The following is an 18366-nucleotide window of genomic DNA, read 5'->3' as shown; positions in this document are numbered from 1 at the left end:
GTTATATTTCCTTCCGGTCTTTTTGTTTGTCAAGTTTTGTTTCTATTCCTCAATTTCCGTCTAGCGACTGCCCTGGTCCCTCTAGGCCTCTGTTCCTGCTTCTCGGCGCTAAGCCTCCTGGCACCGGGGGGCGGGGCGGGGCGGGGCCTGGCGGCGGGGCGGGGCCGCGGAGCTCTCGGGCCGCGGCCGATGTGGGCGGGGCGGGAACTACAGGAAGTGGGCTCACGGCGGCTGCGCGCCCCGCCCCCGGGACGTGGTCTTTTCCCGCGCGCGCCCCGTGCGCTACGTCGCGCTGCAGTCCAGCCGCCTCGCGCTGCGGTGGAGGTGAGTATCTCCTGACGCCTGCCGTCTGCGCCCCCGGCCCCCGTGCTTCCCTCTTCTGGCCCCCTGGCTCCCCTCACCCGGCCTCCGCGCTCCGTCCCGGTGCTTCTTCCGCGTGGGGCGGCCGCGGGACCAGGCGCCTCCCCGGCTCGCGCCGCACTGGACGTGCTACGGGCGGTGGAGGTAGGTTTGTGGAGTGAAGTAGTGACCGGAAACCCCGGGAGGGCGAGACCTCAGCCGGCTTGCCGGGCGCGGGACGCCCTTCGCTGCCGGGGTAGGAGAGCCCTCACGGGGAGGGTGCTCGTCACCCGGAGGGGTGGTCTTTACTGAGGGGGCCTCACCACGGAGACGTTTCGGGCGACTCCTCCCTCCCCCCACGGCTGTGCCCTACCTGCGGGTCTGTCTGCTGCCCAGGCTTCCTCGGCGGCCTCTGCAGGGGCACGCGTTTCCAAGCCCGGTCCCGCCGTCGGGGCCCGGGTGGGTCGGGAAGGGGGCGCTCCTGGACCTGCGTCCCTGCCATCTCTGGGCAAAGCCTGAGCCCGGGCCCCCTAGTCCTGGAAGAGAGTCTGTGGTCGAGCCGGGGGAGGGTGGGAGGAGCCCGCCGGCTGCTGAGGTCGAGGTGGCTCTAGGAAGGCCCCGGGGGAAGCAGATGGGGTGGCCAGAGGGGCGGCCTGGAAGGGTCGGTTGTCTCTGGGCGGGGCTCGGGGGACTGCGCGGACCCCGTGTTGTGTGGTGGGAATGGCGACCGTGGGACTCGGGGATATGCAGGCTTTGGAGCAAAGAGCTGCCCGAACAGGGACTGGGTCCTGTTACTATTGTCTTGAGTCAGTCCATCTGAGATGGACTCTGAGGTGCTGGGGAGGGGGCTCTGCCCCGAGGCTTTCCCAGACCCAGGACTGGAGGTCCCACTCATTGCAGAGGAGAATGGCCTGCCAGGAAGCCCCAGCATTGAGGAGGAACGATGAGGGTGACCAGCCTCCCAGGGCCACGGTCCTGGCAGTGCTGGAGGTGGTGAGCGATATTGCTGCTGTTTTTCGCCTGTTGCAGGGAGAGGGCCTGGGTCCTGATCCTGGACCGAGTGCTGTGCTGGGGTGCTGGGACACTGCCTCTGGGCAGTGGACCCTCAGAAGCCTTGCTCCAGAGCTGTGGCCAGTGCTCCTGTGGCTGCATCTCTGGTGGTGGGCGTCCGGTGGAGGGAGTGCGGGCCTGGAGTGCCTGCCCCACTGGACCTCCAGGGCTCACCTGACTGGGCGCCAGAGGTCATGTGAGTGCTCACCTGAGGACAAGCCTGGAGATGGCAGCTGTGCCAGAGTTCACAGTGCCACACACACACTGATCCAAGCCTGTGGCCTCAGAGTCCGGCTCTCCTGGTTGAAGTGGGCTGCCTGGGTTCCCGATGCTACCTTGCCTGGTACCTCTGGACCTGTTAGAGCTGGGGGTGGGGGGTGGGGGTGGGGGGTGGGATGTGGGTAGGGCCCTGCCTTTCTGCACACCCTTCCTTGCTGGCAGCTGTGGGGCTGGGGAAAGCATTGGGCTGGTGCCCGGACCCTGGCCCCTTGTTGGGGCTGTTCCCCAAGGACTGTCCTGGGGCTCCTGGTCCCCCACCCCCGCCCGGGACCCAGCCCTTCCCTCCTCCTTTTTCTCCTTTTCCTGATGTGTTTCCTTCCTCTTTTCTCCCTGCTGTGCTGGACTGGATGGGAAAGTTGCCCGTGAATAGCAAACGTGAGCACCTGGATGGACCGCAGAGCAGCCCCTTATGGAGGTTCTGTGGAAACTGAGTTCTCGTTGGCTCTTGGGTGCAGTGTCCAGCGTCCTGGAAGCCACCCACTTAGATGGCAAGGAAGTGGCTCGTGTGCAGTCACCCTCTGCCTGCTAGTGTCCTGTCAGCTTGGGCAGGGGAGGGCACCAGTGCCCTCTGAGTCACGCAGCAGGGCTAAGAGGGGCTGGTGACCTTCAGGCGCACGAAGACCTTCTGTCCTTGCAGAGGGAGGTGGCGCCCAGGAGCAAGCCGCCACGCGTGAGGAGAGGCCTCTTCGGGGTCCAGGGCTCCTGGTCACCAGAAGGCCAGGGAGACATCCCTTTGCTTTTCTGTGGCTCTAAGGCGGGAGGAGTTATTGACAGAGGTCGACCTTGACGCCCCGGGGGGCTTCAGGACACCTGGCCTCCACGGGCCCTCTTGCCCCACCCCGTGTGCACGCATCTCTCAGGCCCGGGGAGGGCAGGGCGGCGGGAGACACGGACGCTGGACTGGGAGCGCCTCGTGGTGGTGAGTTGCACTTCCAGGGCCTGTGTGTGGGGTGGCGCCCCCACGCATCTCACTGTCCCCTCCTTCTGGCTGCGTTTTTCTAAAACCACTTTTTTGAGAGATTTCCTATGCTCTAAAATTTGCAGACTTGAAGTGGTTTCCAGTGTATTCGCAAAGGTGTGCAGCCGTCACCACAGTCTAACTTTAGAGTGTCTCAACAGCCCCAGAAGAAACCACGCACATCGTTGGTCACCCGCAGTCCCGTCATCCCCACAGCCCCAGGCAACACTTATTTCTGTGGATTCACCAGTTCTGGGAAGTTCACATCAATGGAATCATACCCTGAATCATTCCATGAGTGAACTCTGGTTTTCGGTGCCTAGATTTTTTTTCACTCAGCCTCATGTTTCGGAGTTCATCCATGTGGCAGCCTGTATGAGAAATTCTCTCCCTTTTATGGTCAAATAATATTCCATTTTATGGATCCACTACATTTTTCTTATCCCTTCAACAGTTGATAGTCATTCGACTTTTGATTACTTTGGATAATGTGATGAGTGGGCGTGTGTCTTCCTTTCTGTTGTATGTATACATACCTAGGAGTGGAATTTCTGGGTCATGTGATAACTCGTAACATTTTGGAAAGAGTGAAGAATCTTCCTGACCCAGGGGTCGAACCCGGGTCTCCTGCATTGCAGGCAGACTGTCTACTGTCTGAGCCACCAGGGTGCCTAACACTTTGAAGAGTTGCAAAACTTCCAAAGCGTCTGCACTATTTTCCACACCTGCCCTGGCCCCCGGGAGATCTGTGCATATGGGGTGGGGTCCCGACTGATCCACGTCTTTGCTGCCTCTTGCTGTTACCTTTTGATTCCAGCCATCCTAGTGGATGTGAAAGTGAATCTTCACATTCACTTTTCTTTCTTTCTTTATTTTCTTACTTCCTCCCTCCCTTCCTTTGCACTTTATGCTTGGCTTTTAATAAAGATTTCAGTTCCCTAACCAGGGAGCCCTAACCACCAGGAAATTCCCCTTCAGTGCGGTTTGATTAGCATTTCTGTAGTGGGGTCACACAGAGTTGGACACGACGGAAGTGACTTAGCATTTTAGCAGCAGTGGTTAATGATGTTGAGCCTCTTTACCTGTGCCTGTTGACCATTTGTATGTCTTTGGATCCTGTTAAAATCTTTCACCCAGTTTTCAATTGAAATGTGTTTTTATTGTTACAAGAATTCTTTATATGTTTTGAGTACTAGTCCCTTGTCTGATAAATTACTTGCAAGCATTTATTTCCCATTCTGTGGATTGTCTTCATTGCTTATGTCCTTGGAAGTGCAAAGGTTTAATTATCAAGAAGTTCAGTTTATCTATTTTTCTCTTTGTATGGCTCGTTTTTCTCTTATATGGTGTCCTATCTAAGACACCACTGCCTCATCCAAGGCCATAAAGTTGTATCTCTTTGTTTTCTTCTGTGATCTATTCTGAGTTAGATTTTGTATATAATGTGAGGGAGGGGCCAAAAGTGTTGCTTTTGCTCCCATGATACCCAGTTGTCTCAGTACCATTTGTTGAAGAGCCTGTTGATGATGCCGCTCTTGACTCCCCCGTCAGAGATGGCTGCGCCGTCGGCATTAGGGGTTGTCTCTGGACTGTCGCTCTGCTCCGTTGCCAGGACCACTGCCTCGATTACTGTCACTCAGTCACTGTCACTCAGTCGTATGTCTTGAAGTCAGGGAGTGAGTGTACCAACTTTGTTCTTTTTCTTATTGGCTATTCTGTGCTCCTTGCATTTCCTTATGAAAGATGAACCATTTATCTCTTTCTGTGAAAAAGCCTGGTCGGAGCTTGTGGGGAATCCTGTTGAGTCCGTGGGTGTTCTTCCAGCCTGTGGCCCGGAATGAGCCCGTTTCTTTAGATCTGTGCTTTTCTGCCGCGAAAAACTTGCACAGTTTTCAGTGTACAGCTCTTACACTTCTAATGTTCAACATGTATTCCAAAGTATTTTGTTTTTCTCGCTGCGGTTCTAGTTCTGTTTCTTTTTGGGTGTTAATCGCTGGCACATACAAGTACAGTGGTTTTACACAGTTTGTGTCCTGCAGTGTTGGTGAACTCACTTGTTACTTGCTGGGGTGTTTTAGTGGATTCATTGGACGTTTCCACATGTGAGCTCTTGTCTAATCAGGGTGTCTTACAGCCTTTCTGCTGATGCCAGTGTGTGCAGCCAGGGTTGAAAACCAGTGGTCCCCAGGCCTTAAGATGGAGCAAGGACCAAGTAGGGCAGCAGGTGAGCGAGCGGTGGGGTCTGTGGGGAAGCCTGAAGGGGGGAAGCCCAGCCCAGAGGAGGCAGAGATTGGCGTCCCACACTCCAGCTTCTGCCCCTGCGAGTCCAGGCGGTGCACAGTGGAAGTGAGGCCACAGTGTGTCCTGGGGAGTCATCAGGGAGCCCACGTGGGCGCTGGGCCGGGCTCCCACTCCACTCGCTTCAGGGGAGGGACTCGCGCAGCTGGCTGAGTGGAGCTGGCAGCCGCCATACAAACCCACGTTTTCAGAAACTGGCTGAATCATCTTACTGGTTCCTTCATTCATTCATGAGCTAAATAAAATCTTGGACATATTTCATTTTCTTATTCTATATTTGTAGGAAAATCATGGTTTTGCCCTTTCTCTGTGTTGGCAGTTGCGTGCCTGGCGGACTTGGCCCCAGAGGCCATGTCTCAGGCCAGCGGAACAACTCTCTCCAGACAGTGTTTGGCTGGGTTTCAGGTTTGCACGCGTGGACAAGTTTCTCCACTGGTGGTCTTGCTGACTGTGTCCTTGTGGGAGGTGTGGGAGGTCTGTCTGTGTCGAGCAGGAGAGGACAGAGAATCCGGGTGGTCAGATGGCGGTTTGTGTCCTTGGTGTCTTGAGCTCAGTTCATAATTTTGTGCCACCACAGGGAACCAGTCCTTGCATCTGGACGCGTGAGCCTTGGTGTTTCTGTGTTTGCTCTTGACTTGGCGCTGAACTTGTAGGACTGAAGCTGGGTGCTCTCTGTGTGTTGGAAGGAGTTTGGTTGTGAAGTATCTTAAATTGGAAGAACTGTGTCCTCATTGGCTTTTGAACCTAAATAAATAAGCTCATGTAAATCAAATTTATCTAAAATTTCCATGAAAATCAGGAAATCTCATTTCTAATGGTTTAAATACATTAGACTTTCAAAAAATTAAAAATACACAGAAGCAAACTCAGAAATGCTTTAAGAATGTATGTTCACAAACACAGATGCAGAAAACAGACCAGTGCTTACCCGCGGAGAGTGGGCTTCCCTGGTGGCTCAGGTGGGAAGGGATCTGCCTGCAGTGCGGGAGACCCAGGTGTGATTCCTGGGTCAGGAAGATCCCCTGGAGAAGGAAATGGCAGCCCACTCCAGTACTCTTGCCTAGAGAATCCCATGGACAAAGGAGCTTGGTAGGCTACAGTCCACGGGGTCACAAAGAGTCGGACAAGACTTAGCAATTAGACCACCACCAGGGGAGAGGGGAAGGGGGGAGCACGATGGGGTTAGGAGGTTAAGAGGTAACAGCTACTGAGCATAAAATACATTGTAAAATACTGAGCTCAGAGGGCAGTGCTGCACACCGCAGGGAACATAGTATTTTATAATAATTATAAACGTAGTATAACCTTTAAAAACTGGATACTATGTTGTATACCTGTAACATATAATATTGTACATCAACTGTATCTCAATATAAAAAGAAGTACAAGTTCACATAGTTAAGGTAAATCTTTGGCAAATGAAAATAAATTAATAATTTTGGATTTAAAAAAGCTGTGTTTTCTCTGATTTATCAATATTACTGATAAATCAACACTTAATATTGATTACATGTAATAATCAATATTCACTAACTAGTGAATTGTATATTATATGCTAATTGGTTCCTCTCTGCCCTCCGCGCCCCACCCCCCCGCCCCGCAAACGTCTATAGGTTTACTTCTCAAATCAACTGATATTATTCTTAGTGTTTAAAGTTAGGAGAAATGTAAATTTGTTTTCAACTAAACTGAATAGAATTCTGACAGTGTTTTTAACAGTCTTCCAAAGTACACCGTGAACACTGAATTAGTGATGGCAATCACTGTATATATACCCAGGCGATGTCTAAATAAGACGGGACCCAAAAGCACTGGGCTCCAGGTGTGTTTGGAGTGTTCTAGTGTTCACAGCAGGGCTTTGTCTTTGGCTGGCACCCCTGAGTGTGTGTGTGCCTGGGGCAAGCTCAGGATGTGTGTGGCTGGGAAGTGACATCTGATCCGTGTGAGACCCAGGCACCTGATTCTCTGTGAAAGAGTCAGTCACTTTGGTTAAGTATCTTAATTAAAATGGATGGCAGAGAAAACTGTTGTGTTAATAGATATGCTTCTGTTTTCAAGGGAAAGGTCTAGTTCCCCCCCCCCAACCTTTTGGCCTCTAAGACTCTTTTACACACAAAAATGACTGAGGACCCTGAAAAGCTTTTTGATTAAGCAGGTTTTATCTGTTTTCTGTGTTAGAAAGTAAAACGAGAAAATTTTAAAATATTGTTGATATGTTTGGACATATCAATGCCCATTGCTTGTTAACATTTTTTAATACAGTGTGTTACAAAACAAAGTTTTTAGTGAGAATATGGTTTCATGATGTTGCAAATCTCTTAAATGTCTGAGTCTGAAAAGAAGCTATGAAAATTTGCTTGGTTTGTTTGTTTTTGGAGTTTTGGCCTCAGCACATAGCTTGCGGGAACTTAGTTCCCAGACCAGGGCTTGAACCTGGGCCCCTGCATTGGAAGGATGGAGTCCTAACCACTGGGAAGTCGCCTGGGAAGCCCTAAAATGATAATTTTTGATGCTTTATGTTCTAAAGGGGAAAACAGTCCCACCAAGAACAGAGGTTCATCAGTTATGAGGAGCTAAGGGGTTCTCAGTTCACTGACAACCATGTCCCATTCCTCAGGCACCCATGACCCCATCTTAAATGACCAAGTGGACTCTGATGGTGCTTCTGAAGGTTGGACCCTGAATTTAGAGAAAAGACGTTGTTTTCAGGATATCTTTTACACCTACAGCTATCATTGGGACTTCCCAGAGTGCCCCCAGAGAATCCCACAGGCCATTCATCTTCTAAAAAGAGAGATTTTGTAGTTAATCAGCTTTGTTTGACGTGTTAACTGTGGGAAGAGCAGCTGTCTGAAGAGGTGCTGGCTCAGGCTTCCTTGGTTTAGTTTACAGGAAAATGTAACGCTCGTGAGTGTTGCAGAAACTCTGTGCTCCGTGGGGACGCTGTCGCTGCCCATGATCTGTTTATTCTCAGGGGACACAGATCACGAGAGACTCGGGCCCTCTCCGTCTGCTCTTGTTGGAGAAGTCCGTGAGTCGCCGCTGGCAGGCCCTGCCCTCTGGAGGCGACTCGGGGCTTTCCGGTGTGTACCCTGGTAGAGGACAGACTCGGAGGCTCATGCAGGTGGTTATACCGGGCACTTTGAACTAGTGCTGCTGCGAAAACAGGCTTCAGCAACTCCGAGCTGCGCCTGGAGCTCTGGTGAGGGTCTCCGGGCCCTTCTGGAGGCAGGCAGTGGGGTGAGGCCGCGGTGGGGACCTGCTGACTTGCTTGCAGCGGTGCTGAGATGGTGTTTCTTCCCTAGATACATGAGGAACCTTTCTCTTTCTGAAACTCTCTGTAGCACATACACATCTGTTAGATGGAACAGACATCTAGTTCCCCCCGATAGAATTAAGTTTCCTCATTTTATGTGGTGGCTCAACAGCGAAGAACCCACCTGCAATACAGGAGACCTGGGTTTGATTTGTGAGTCGGGAAGACTTCCTGGGGGAGGAAATGGCAACCCAGTCCAGTATTCTTGCCTGGTAAATCCTTATAGAGGAGCCTGTCAGGCTACTGTCCACGGGGTTTCAAGCAGTTGGACATGACTTAGGAACTAAATAACAACAACAAACCGTTACTTGCATAGGTTCAAAAGGACGTTTTTTTCAAACTTTTTTCATTGTGGTGGAATAGATGCAAAATTATATATATAATCATTTTATGCGCGCAGCTCAGTAGCATGAATAAGGAATTAGTAATTCTCTAGAAACGGACATGATTTCTCATGTAAGTGGAGCCGGGCAGCACGTGTCTTTCTGTGTCTGGCTTGTTCGTTTGGTGTGACGTCCTCAGCATTCCTCCACGTTGCCACAGGCGCCTGTTTCCTTTGTTTTTGGATGTGGGGGAAATATATGTCGACCTGCACCGAGGCCGCCACCCCCACTGTCCTGTCCAGAACCCTGCCGTCTCACCCAGGCCGCTGGCCACGCTCTGCCCCTGGGGTCTGACTCCTGTCACTTGGCACAGTGTCCTCCGGGTCCCGCGTGCAGCAGGTGCCAGGACTTCCCTCTTTCTGAGGCTGAGCGAGGCTCACCGTGATGGGCGCAGTGTTCGTCCGCTCACCCGTCGTGGACATTTGCACTACTGCCCTTTGTTGTTTTTACCGAGATGTAGTATAATTTGACAAATCAAGAGCTTTCCTGGGAATGTCCTATCTCTGAATGGTGCTTGTGCGAGCCACTGCGATATGCCACTTGCCTCAGAATTGAGCTGCCTTTTAGGGAGCGAAGCCTGCAGAGCCCTTCAGGAAAGCCAGTCTGGGCCAAGGGTCCCCGCCTGCCGTAGTGGAAAGGAAGGTTGCCTCCTGCAGGCCAGGGAGCCTGAGATGACCAGAGTGCCCAGGACAGAATGTACAAGTGGATGGTTTCAGAGCAGCCTGCCCGGTCCTCACCCACAGTGACCAGTCACCCACTCACAGAGAGTGACCAGCCCAGGGGGGGTCAAGTCAGACTGCTCTCTGGGGCAGTCCAGACACGATCGCTGACAGCTCCCTGATTTTCGTTCCTGCCTGTGACGTGCGGCCAGGCTGGCCATCACACAGGTGGCCCTGGCCAGCAGGCCCCCAGCTCTCTCCCCTCTCTCTCTCTCTGCCCCACAGAACTGCCCCCCACATTTGTCTGCCACGCGTGAGTGTCTGATCAGTATCCCTAGTCCCCTGACTGGGCTTCCTTTTCTCCAGACAAGTCCCACACGTTTAGAGGAGCTGCAGGTGGTGGGCCCTACAGCATTGCTTCACCTGTCTGCCGCCCTCAGGGTGGCAGAGTCCGACCAAGGTTCCTGGTGAAAATTTCCAGACAGAAGGTGATCTTGTGACCTTTTGTTGCTGTTCAGTCACTCAGTCGTGTCCGACTCTTTGCGACCCCATGGACTGTAGCACGCCAGGCTTCCCTGTCCTTCACCAGCTCCTGGAGCTTGCTCAAATTCATGTCCCTTGTGACAGTGATACCGTCCGACCGTCTCATCCTCTGTCGTCCCCTTCTCCCCCTGCCTTCAGTCTTTCCCAGCACCAGGGTCTTAACTATGGAGTTGGCTGTTCACATCAGGTGGCCAAAGTATTGGAGCTTCAGCTTTAGCATCAGTTCTTCCAATGAATATTCAGGACTGATTTCCTTTAGGATTGACTGGTTGGATCTCCTTGCATTTCAAGGGACTCTCAAGAGTCTTTCTCCAACACCACAGTTCAAAAGCATCCATTCTTCGGCGCTCAGCTTTCTTTATGGTCCAGCTCTTACATCCATACATGATGATTGGAAAAACCATCGCTTTCACTAGATGGACCTTTGTCAGCAAAATTATGTCTCTGCTTTTTAGTATGCTGTCTAGGTTGGTCATTGCAGAAGGCAATGGCACCCCACTCCAGTGTTCTTGCCTGGAGGATCCCAGGGACGGGGGAGCCTGGTGGGCTGCCGTCTATGGGGTCGCACGAGTCGGACACGACTGAAGCGACTTAGCAGCAGCAGGTTGATCATAGCTTTTCTTCCAAGGAACAAGCGTCTTTTAATTTCATGGCTGCAGTCACCATCTGCAGTGATTTTGGAGCCCAAGAAAATAAAGTCTCTCACTGTTTCCATTGTTTCCCCATCTATCTCCCATGAGGTGATGGGACTGGATGCCATGATTTTTGTTTTTTGAGTGTTGAATTTTCAGCCAGCTTTTTCATTCTCTTTCACTTTCATCAAGAGGCTCTTTAGTTATACTTCACTTTCTGCCATAAGGGTGGTGTCATCTGCATATCTGAGGTTATTGATATTTCTCCCTGCAGTATTGATTCCAGCTAGTGCTTCATTCAGCTGGGCGTTTTGCATGATGTACTCTGCATAGAAGTTAAATAAGCAGGGTGACAATATACAGCCCTGACGTACTCCTTTCCCAATTTGGAACCAGCCCATTGTTCCATGTCCAGTTCTAACTGTTGCTTCTTGCCCTGCATACAGGCTTCTCAGGAGGCAGGTGAGAAGGTCTGTTTTTCCCACCTCTTTCAGAATTTTCCACAGTTTTTTTGTGATCCACACAGTCAATGGCTTTAGCATGGTCAATGAAGCAGATGTTTTTCTGGAATTCTCTTGCTTTTTCGATGATCCAGCGGATGTTGGCAATTTGATCTCTGGTTCCTCTGCCTTTTCTAAATCCAGCTTGAACATCTGGAAGTTCTCAGTTCAGGTACTGTTGAAGCCTGGCTTGGAGAATTTTGAGCATTACTTTGCTAGCATGTGAGATGAGTGCAATTGTGCGGTAGTTTGAGCATTCTTTGGCATTGCCTTTCTTTGGGATTGGAATGAAAACTGACCTTTTCTAGTCCTGTGGCCACTGCTGAGTTTTCCAGATTTGCTAGCATATTGAATGCAGCATTTTAACAGCAGCATCTTTTAGGATTTGAAACAGCTCAAGTGGAATTCCATCACTTCCACTAGCTTTGTTCATAGTGATGTTTCCTAAGGTCCCCTTGACTTCACACTCCAGGATGTCTGGCCCTAGGTGAGTGATCACACAATCGTGGTTATTTGGGTTATGAAGACCTTTTTTGTATAGTTCTTCTGTGTATTCTTGCCACCTCTTACATCTTCTGCTCCTGTCTCCTGGAGGTGAACTGGTTTTCTGTTCTGTTTTTAACCTCCTTTGTATGTAGGAACCATATGGAATTGCCAAGTTTGACTTTTTGCTCTACAAAGCAGCAATTCATTGGGTTTAGCCTAATACTGTGTATAAGCAGAGTATGCTGGGCATACATTTTAAAATGGGTTGCTCTGTTGAGACCGACTGCAGACACGTGTTACTCTATTTGGGTGTCTCTGCCATGCACGCAGAGCTCTCAGTCTTCTGTATTTTCCACGTCGGGGGCATAATCTTCTAAGATTTGGTCTGATGAGCTTTCACCTACGCAGTTGTTTAGTATGGAATTGACGCCGTCCCGAAGCCTTAGTCCCGTGATTGTCAGGTAGACATTCTTTCTCCTCCTGTTACACACCTTCCTGTGCAGCCTCGGTGCCTTGGGGCCTGCAGCCAGGTAGGGTCTGCAGTGGGACAGATCCGTGGAAACGTCTAGGAATTGCTCATGGAGGAAGCCCAGCGCTCTGAGTGTTCACTTAGAAACTGCCTGGGAGCCAGATGGCCCTGTCTGCCTGACCAGTGAGCTCAGGGTGGGAGGCTGGACCTGAGGTGGGGGGTGGTCTTGGTCTCAGTTACAAGGAAACTCGGGTCTGTTGCCCGGGGTGCAGATGAGGGGAGCCAGAGCCCAGGTGACTCCCTGTTATTCCCTGCGGGTCCCCACGCCCACCCTGCATGTCCTCTTCCAGGCCGCCCGCCCGGAACCCTGTGAGCCGGAGCCTGCGAAGCTGCTTAGGCCATGGATTTGAAGGTCAGATGATGCGGTGGTCATGGCGGGGGTGGGGCGGGCTTGGGGTAACTGGAGCACACAGCCCTTGTCTGCTCACTGCCTGTGCCTGGTTGATCCTGGAAAGCAAGATGGGTTCAAGGATGTAGGGTCCTTGAGCGGGTTTAGGGTTCAGAAGGGAAGCTGTAGCTGGGCCAATCAGGACCTCTCATCCATCTCCTTCCCACAGTAGCTTGGGTGGTGTCTTGGGGCGCCCCCTCCCCCCGGGCTCTCCCTCCACACCCCCTCCAGCCCTTCGGGCGCGGCCGCAGGTCTGGGGCCCTCCTGGTGACTTGTGAGCTTGGGCCAGCTTTCTGAATCTGAGCGGACAGCGTTGGGGAGGTGTGCTTGGTGTCATTTCTGGAGCAGCATTGTGCCAGGCATGGGGCCTTATGCTTCCCAGCCTGGTGGGTCAGGAGCCACTCGGGCAGGAGGGTTTCCTGGAGCTGCCCCTGTGCGGCTTGTCCCAGTGGCCTTAGGGTTGGGGGGATGCAGAGATTCGCTCCCGGGGTTTGCTTTCCCCTTTGACACGGGAGTGCCCCACAGTTGGGTTCGTGGGGAAACATCCCTCAGCTTCCTCTTTCTCCCTACTGTCAGAATTTTCATCCTCTTAGAGATTTTTCTGATTTTTCACCTTTGTTAAGTGCTCAGCTCAGCAGCATCAAGTTCACTCATGTGGCCATATCCCCACCAGCTGTCCCTCAGCCCCGTCCAAGAAGACAGCCCCGGATCAGGATGACCTGGCCTCAGCGTGACATCTGCAAAGACCCCCATTTCCCAGTTAGGTCCTGCTCTCGGGGGACGCGGTCCAGCCACCACAGGTCCCTCCTCTCTGGACCAGGACACCTCCCGAGGCAGAGGGAGCACCTTCCGCAGCCTCTCAGCTGCCTTGTGCCACTGGCCTCCCTGTGAGGATTTAGTAGTAGAGCCGTTACGTGCATGTCCCCTTTTAGGACGAATTCTGGAGTAGAGGCTGAGTACCAATACATAAGCACTTATTTTATGCATTTTATTTAAAGCACTTTGCCCTCTAATAACTGTCCTCTAAGCGTTCTGATTTTTTTTTCTCCCTTTTCACACTTGGCTGCACCAATCTTAGTTGTGGTACAGGATCTCCCGTCGTCGTAGCACATGAGGTTTTAGTTGAGGCATGTGGGATCTAGTTCCTTGCCCAGATTGAACCCAAGCTGGACCCCCTGCCCTGGAAGCTTAGTCTTAGCTACTGGGCCACCAGGGAAGTCCCTCTGATTAATCAGAATATTTTTCTAATCTTTTCTAGTGAAAAATATTAAAGGAGTACGTTTACCAGGGGTACGTTTTACCAGGATCACTTTCTCCTCTTGGCCCTTCAGCCCAGGCTGTGAGCCAGGCGTTCCTGGTCTCTCCAGACGCCCTCTCAACCCAGCCCTGCCTGCACGTGCTCTTCTGGTTATAGTGTCCCACCTGTCCCCTGTGCTGTCTGTGGGCCGGCAGGGGCTTACCCACCTGAGGGTGGCCAGGCCTGCCCAGAGGCAGGTGGTGTTTGTGGTCACCAGTGCCCGGGTGTGCTGAAAATCTGCTTTGGCACAGCGCCATCCTGGGCCCAGGAGACAATGGGAGCGGACCCGACCCGTGCGCCTGCCCAGCCTGCCTCCCCCGGGGGCGGCAGCCGGATCGCCTCTTGCACGGTTGGAGCCGTTCTCATCGTCTGCAGGAGGGAGGCTCTGCGCACTGGCCCCTGCCTGCCCGGAGGGTGCGCAGGCCTTGGACCAGTGAGGCCAGGCCAGGACCACGTTCCCACAGCCCTCTCCTCGCAGGTTAGCAACGGCCCTGGCCTCGGGGACGAGCGCACCACAAGCCTGCTGCTGCTTGGCTTCCTGCAGAGCTGCCCCAACTCCTGCTTCCAGAGGGAGCTGGAGGCGCTGGGCCACGAGTTTTCTGAGCGCCTGTTCCATGACGACGAGCTGCAGACGGACGGCAACCGCAGCAGCTACTTCTCCGTGGCAGCGGAGACAGGTAGGCACGGGCCAGCCGCCTCGGCCCTGGGGCCTTCGGGCCTGGCCCCCCCATGTCCAGTGGAGCAGGCCTCTCGGAGTCTGATCGGTGGAAACCCACTCAGCTTCCGGAGGACTCTTGGCATCAGTGTCCCCCATGGATTCACGTCTGTGTGCTACAGCCATGCCGACCTCCACGGTCACCAGGCAGTGGGGACCCCGGGCTCATTCCTGGGGCCGGGCTGTGCTCCCAACTTCAGCTTTTACCATGGTGCTGCCTCCACGGAGGCCACCAGGAGCCCCTTGGCAACTCCCCAGGGAGCCTTTTCAAGTTGTGAGTTAGTCTGTTCCTGGAAGGCCTGGCCTGGAGCCACCTCTTAGGAGGTCCCCACCAGCCAGGGCCCCCTTGGGGACAGAGTAGGAAGGTATGGGGGCAGGAGGGGCTTTGCTGTCAAAACTGCTATCCCTGGGGTCCCCCCTCTCACCACCCCACTCTTAGACTTCAGCGCCTCGCTGGAGGCACAGGGCAGGGCCCTCAGGTAGGAAACTGGCCTGTGGGTCAGGAGCCTGATGAGGTTTGGCAGTAAAGCACAGGACAGGCCTGGCCGTGTTCACTCGGCTGGATGGGGAGGCCAAGGGGGCTGCTGGGAGGTGGTGGCGGCAGCTGGCGCAAACACCTGAGGGGGGCCAGGCTGCAGCGGCACCTTGGGGCTGAATGGTCCTGTCAACCAAGCAGTCCAGGTCAGAGGTCGTGACGTATCCCTGAGCAGAGGGCGGGCACGTGGGGGGTTCTGGGGGGAGGAGGGGACTACATGCGAGTCTCCAGGTGCAGGCATCTCACTGGCCCCGCGTGGGGCAGGAGGAAGGACGCAGCGCCCGCCCCTCTGAGTGTGCGCATACCTGTCCTGTGCCCGCCGTGCGCTGAGCTCTGCGCTGTGTCCCGGGCCTGGAACCTCCTCTTCTGGTGGGGGGAGCTCAGAGCTTTAGGAGGGAAGTGTGGAGTGGGGGCTGCTGTGCCTTAGGAGAGCAGACCCAGAGGCAGCCACTGGGGCGATAGATCACCGCAGCTTCCTGGACGGCTGCTCGCCCCCCTAGGGCGACTAGAGCAGCGGAGCAGTTGTGGGGGCCCCGGGGGAGGGTGTGAGCGGGCGTCACCTGACTCTGCCTCCTCTGGATGTTAGATTCTGAGCAGCAGGAGGAGGCAGTCCGCGAAGTCGCCCGGCAGCTCGCCCAGATTGGGGACAGGCTGGAGGGCAGCATCCGCCCAGGGATGGTGGCCAGCCTGGCCTCACGCTTCAGTGTCAGGAGCCTGTCGGAGGAGGTGAGTGGGGAAACCGTGGGGCCACTGAGGTCTGTCCTCTGCCTCCTGGCAGACAGACCAGTGTGACCTCCCACAGAAGCTGGAGGGAGGATCAGCTTAGAGAATTGTCTCCAGGAAGAACTGTCACCGGGCCTCTGAAAACCTGAACCTCAAATCAGGCTCGGGAGTTGGGGGACAACACCCTTAGTATCACGAGTATGACTCCTCCCAAAACGGGGCCTGAAACACACTTGTGCTGGGTCCGGCGGGTCAGCTTCCTCTACCCAGGAAGGCCAGCCACTTAGGGGGCCTCCCGGTCATCGTGGCTCCCAGGCCACTGGCGCCCCGCCTCACTGTTGGTTCGGAAGGTCCTCTGGGGTCCGGGGGTCCACGGAGGCCTCTCCCTGCACCCGTGTGCTGGCCTCAGCCCTGGGTGGGGACTATGGTCTCAGGTGCCTTTGAGCAGGAGGACCCGCTGTGGTGTTGGGGGTGGGCACACCTGCCCCAGAGGGAGGTGATGGGTAACCACCCCCCACTTCCACACGCACAGGACAGGAGGCAGTGCCTGGCGGACGCGCTGGAACAGCTCATGCGAACCTGCCCTGTGGACGTGGACCACGAGAAGACCCAGCTCCTGCTCACTATGCTTTTGGCCAAAAAGATAGCCGACCACTCGCCAGCCTTGCTCCGAGACGTCTTCCGCACAACAGTGACCTTCATCAACCAGAACCTCCTCGCCTCTGTGAGGAACTTAGTCCGAAGTGTAAGGCCCAGTGGTGGACGAGCCCTGCCTTGGTCTCTCTCCCCCACCCGCCCCCTCCCTGAGCGCTAGGGTCCTCACTGCGGGAGTCATGCAGGAAGATGGTGTGGCCATGAACGCCTTTCGAGCCTCCTCAGCCTAGTTTCTGAGACGGCTGCTGCCATAGGCTCTTGAGCGCGGCTGGGGCAGGAGGTGGGAGTATGGGGGAGGGGCAAGCACAAGCGATGCGCCCGAGCTGGGCTTCCCTGGTCTGCGCTCAGCGCCACCTGTTCAGAAACGCGTGTCAGTCCAGTCGTTTAGTCATGTCCGACTCTGCGACCCCATGGACCGCAGCACGCCAGGCCTCCCTGTCCATCACCAACTCCCAGAGTTTACTCAGACTCACATCCATTGAGTCGGTGATGCCATCCAGCCATCTCACCCTCGGTCACTCCCTTCTCCTCCCACCTTCAATCTTTCCCAGCATCAGGGTCTTTTCAAATTAGTCAGCTCTTTGCATCAGGTGGCCAAAGTACTGGAGTTTCAGCATCAGTCCTTCCTATGAATACTCAGGGCTGATTTCTTTTAGGATGGACTGGTATAGTTTAAATTAAAACATGCTTTACCTTGGGTGAGAGGTCGAAAGGGGGTAAAAACCACACGTTTGTCCTCCAACGAGAGTATTAGAAGTCTGGTTTCACAGACCAGCTGGAAGGGAAGTAGACATGCCTTATCTGTAAACTTGAAGATACTGGTGAGTGGAGTTTTGTGTGTCAGCAGCACTGCTTAGGTGTCTGACCCTTTTACTATGTCCTGATGAGCCAAGCATTCTCTGTGCGTGGCTGTGAAGTTACATAGCCATTTACAACGGGAGGGTGACGCCAAGTCGGCGTCAAACCAGGCAGAACTGGTGGAAGGAGAGAAGCCTTTTTTAACAGCTTCCAGATCCTGCAGGGCTGCAACAGAACCTTAGTAGAGCCGCTCGGGTGCTGACTGTGGGCCTGAAAGTGTGGAGTCCTGGCTCAGCGACCCTGGCCCACCCCAGCTCCTCCTCTCTCACTCCAGGAGATGGACTGAGTGGACCACTCGGCAAAAGCACGACTGTGAAGACGCCAGGTGGTGTCAGCGTTGTGGCTGCTGCCTCCACGGACACGGAGCTTCGGCCACTTATCCAGGCTCAGAGAAGATGGCCCGAGACGATCACCGAGTGTCACCTCACCACTCTAAAGCCCGGGGCTGTTTGACTTGCTGCATTAACGTACTTGGACGAAGATGTTCACATGCACCTGTGGATATTTCTTCTGCATCCATCCCCACACTGTGCCTTTGTCTGCTGTTGGCCGGGAAGGTCCCCACCTGAAAATCACCCAAAAGCAGATTGGGACTTCCTGGTGGTCCAATAGTTAGGACTCTGCACTTCCACTGCTGGGGCCTGGGTTTGATCCCTGGTTGGGGAACAGATCCCACAAGCCTTGTGGTGCAGCCAAAAAAGAAAATAAAAGCTAACTGTTCAGATAGAAAACAAGAACACACTTGTTTTTAAAAAAACAACTTTACTTTTTACAATCGTGTGGGACTTACCAGTGGTCCAGTAGTTAAGGCTGTGCTTCCACTGCTGAGGCCTCGGTCTGATGCCTGATTAGGAACTAAGATCCCACCCGCCTCATGGTGCAGCCAAAACGAAGGCCCACTGCCTGCCATGTCCGAGGAGGACCGGGGAGGCCTGGAGGGGAGTCCCGGAGGGGAGTCCCTGTACTCCTTAGAGTGGGAAATTCCCCTGTAAACAGCCTTCATACCAAGCAAGTGCAGGCTTTCCGTTTAAGGACCAAACACCACAAGAGGTTCTGGACTCAAATGGGAAACCCAGGCCTCAAGTACTCCAGTCAGGAACAACAGGCAATTAAAAGGTATAGAGGTGATTTAAAGGCCCATGGTAACCAGTCTCCAGGGTAACTAAACGCACCCTTTTCTCTTTGATAGAAGTCAAGATTTCGATAAAATTTTAAACTGCTGAA

At 53.8% G+C, this 18366-nt stretch overlaps 1 protein-coding gene across 2 annotated transcripts; it reads left to right on the top strand.

Moving 5' to 3' along the window:
- The first annotated feature begins 246 nt into the window (after positions 1 to 246).
- On the top strand, positions 247 to 17863 carry BID (BH3 interacting domain death agonist). 2 transcript variants are annotated; one of them, XM_052640347.1, is made up of 6 exons: positions 247 to 324; positions 12263 to 12324; positions 14136 to 14334; positions 15494 to 15633; positions 16163 to 16375; positions 17417 to 17863. In XM_052640347.1, exons 2-6 carry the CDS (start codon positions 12313 to 12315, stop codon positions 17426 to 17428), a joined length of 576 nt encoding a protein of 191 aa, XP_052496307.1. In that variant the 5' UTR covers positions 247 to 324; positions 12263 to 12312; the 3' UTR covers positions 17429 to 17863. The 2 variants fall into 2 exon arrangements, with proteins under 2 accessions (XP_052496307.1, XP_052496306.1); XM_052640346.1 differs by lacking the exon at positions 247 to 324 and adding an exon at positions 348 to 504.
- Positions 17864 to 18366: the final 503 nt, after the last annotated feature.

This window comes from Budorcas taxicolor, chromosome 5 (assembly GCF_023091745.1).
Source record: "Budorcas taxicolor isolate Tak-1 chromosome 5, Takin1.1, whole genome shotgun sequence".
NCBI classification, from domain to species: domain Eukaryota; kingdom Metazoa; phylum Chordata; class Mammalia; order Artiodactyla; family Bovidae; genus Budorcas; species Budorcas taxicolor.
Note: the sequence above shows the minus strand (reverse complement) of the source record. Positions and strands in the feature narration are given on the sequence as shown.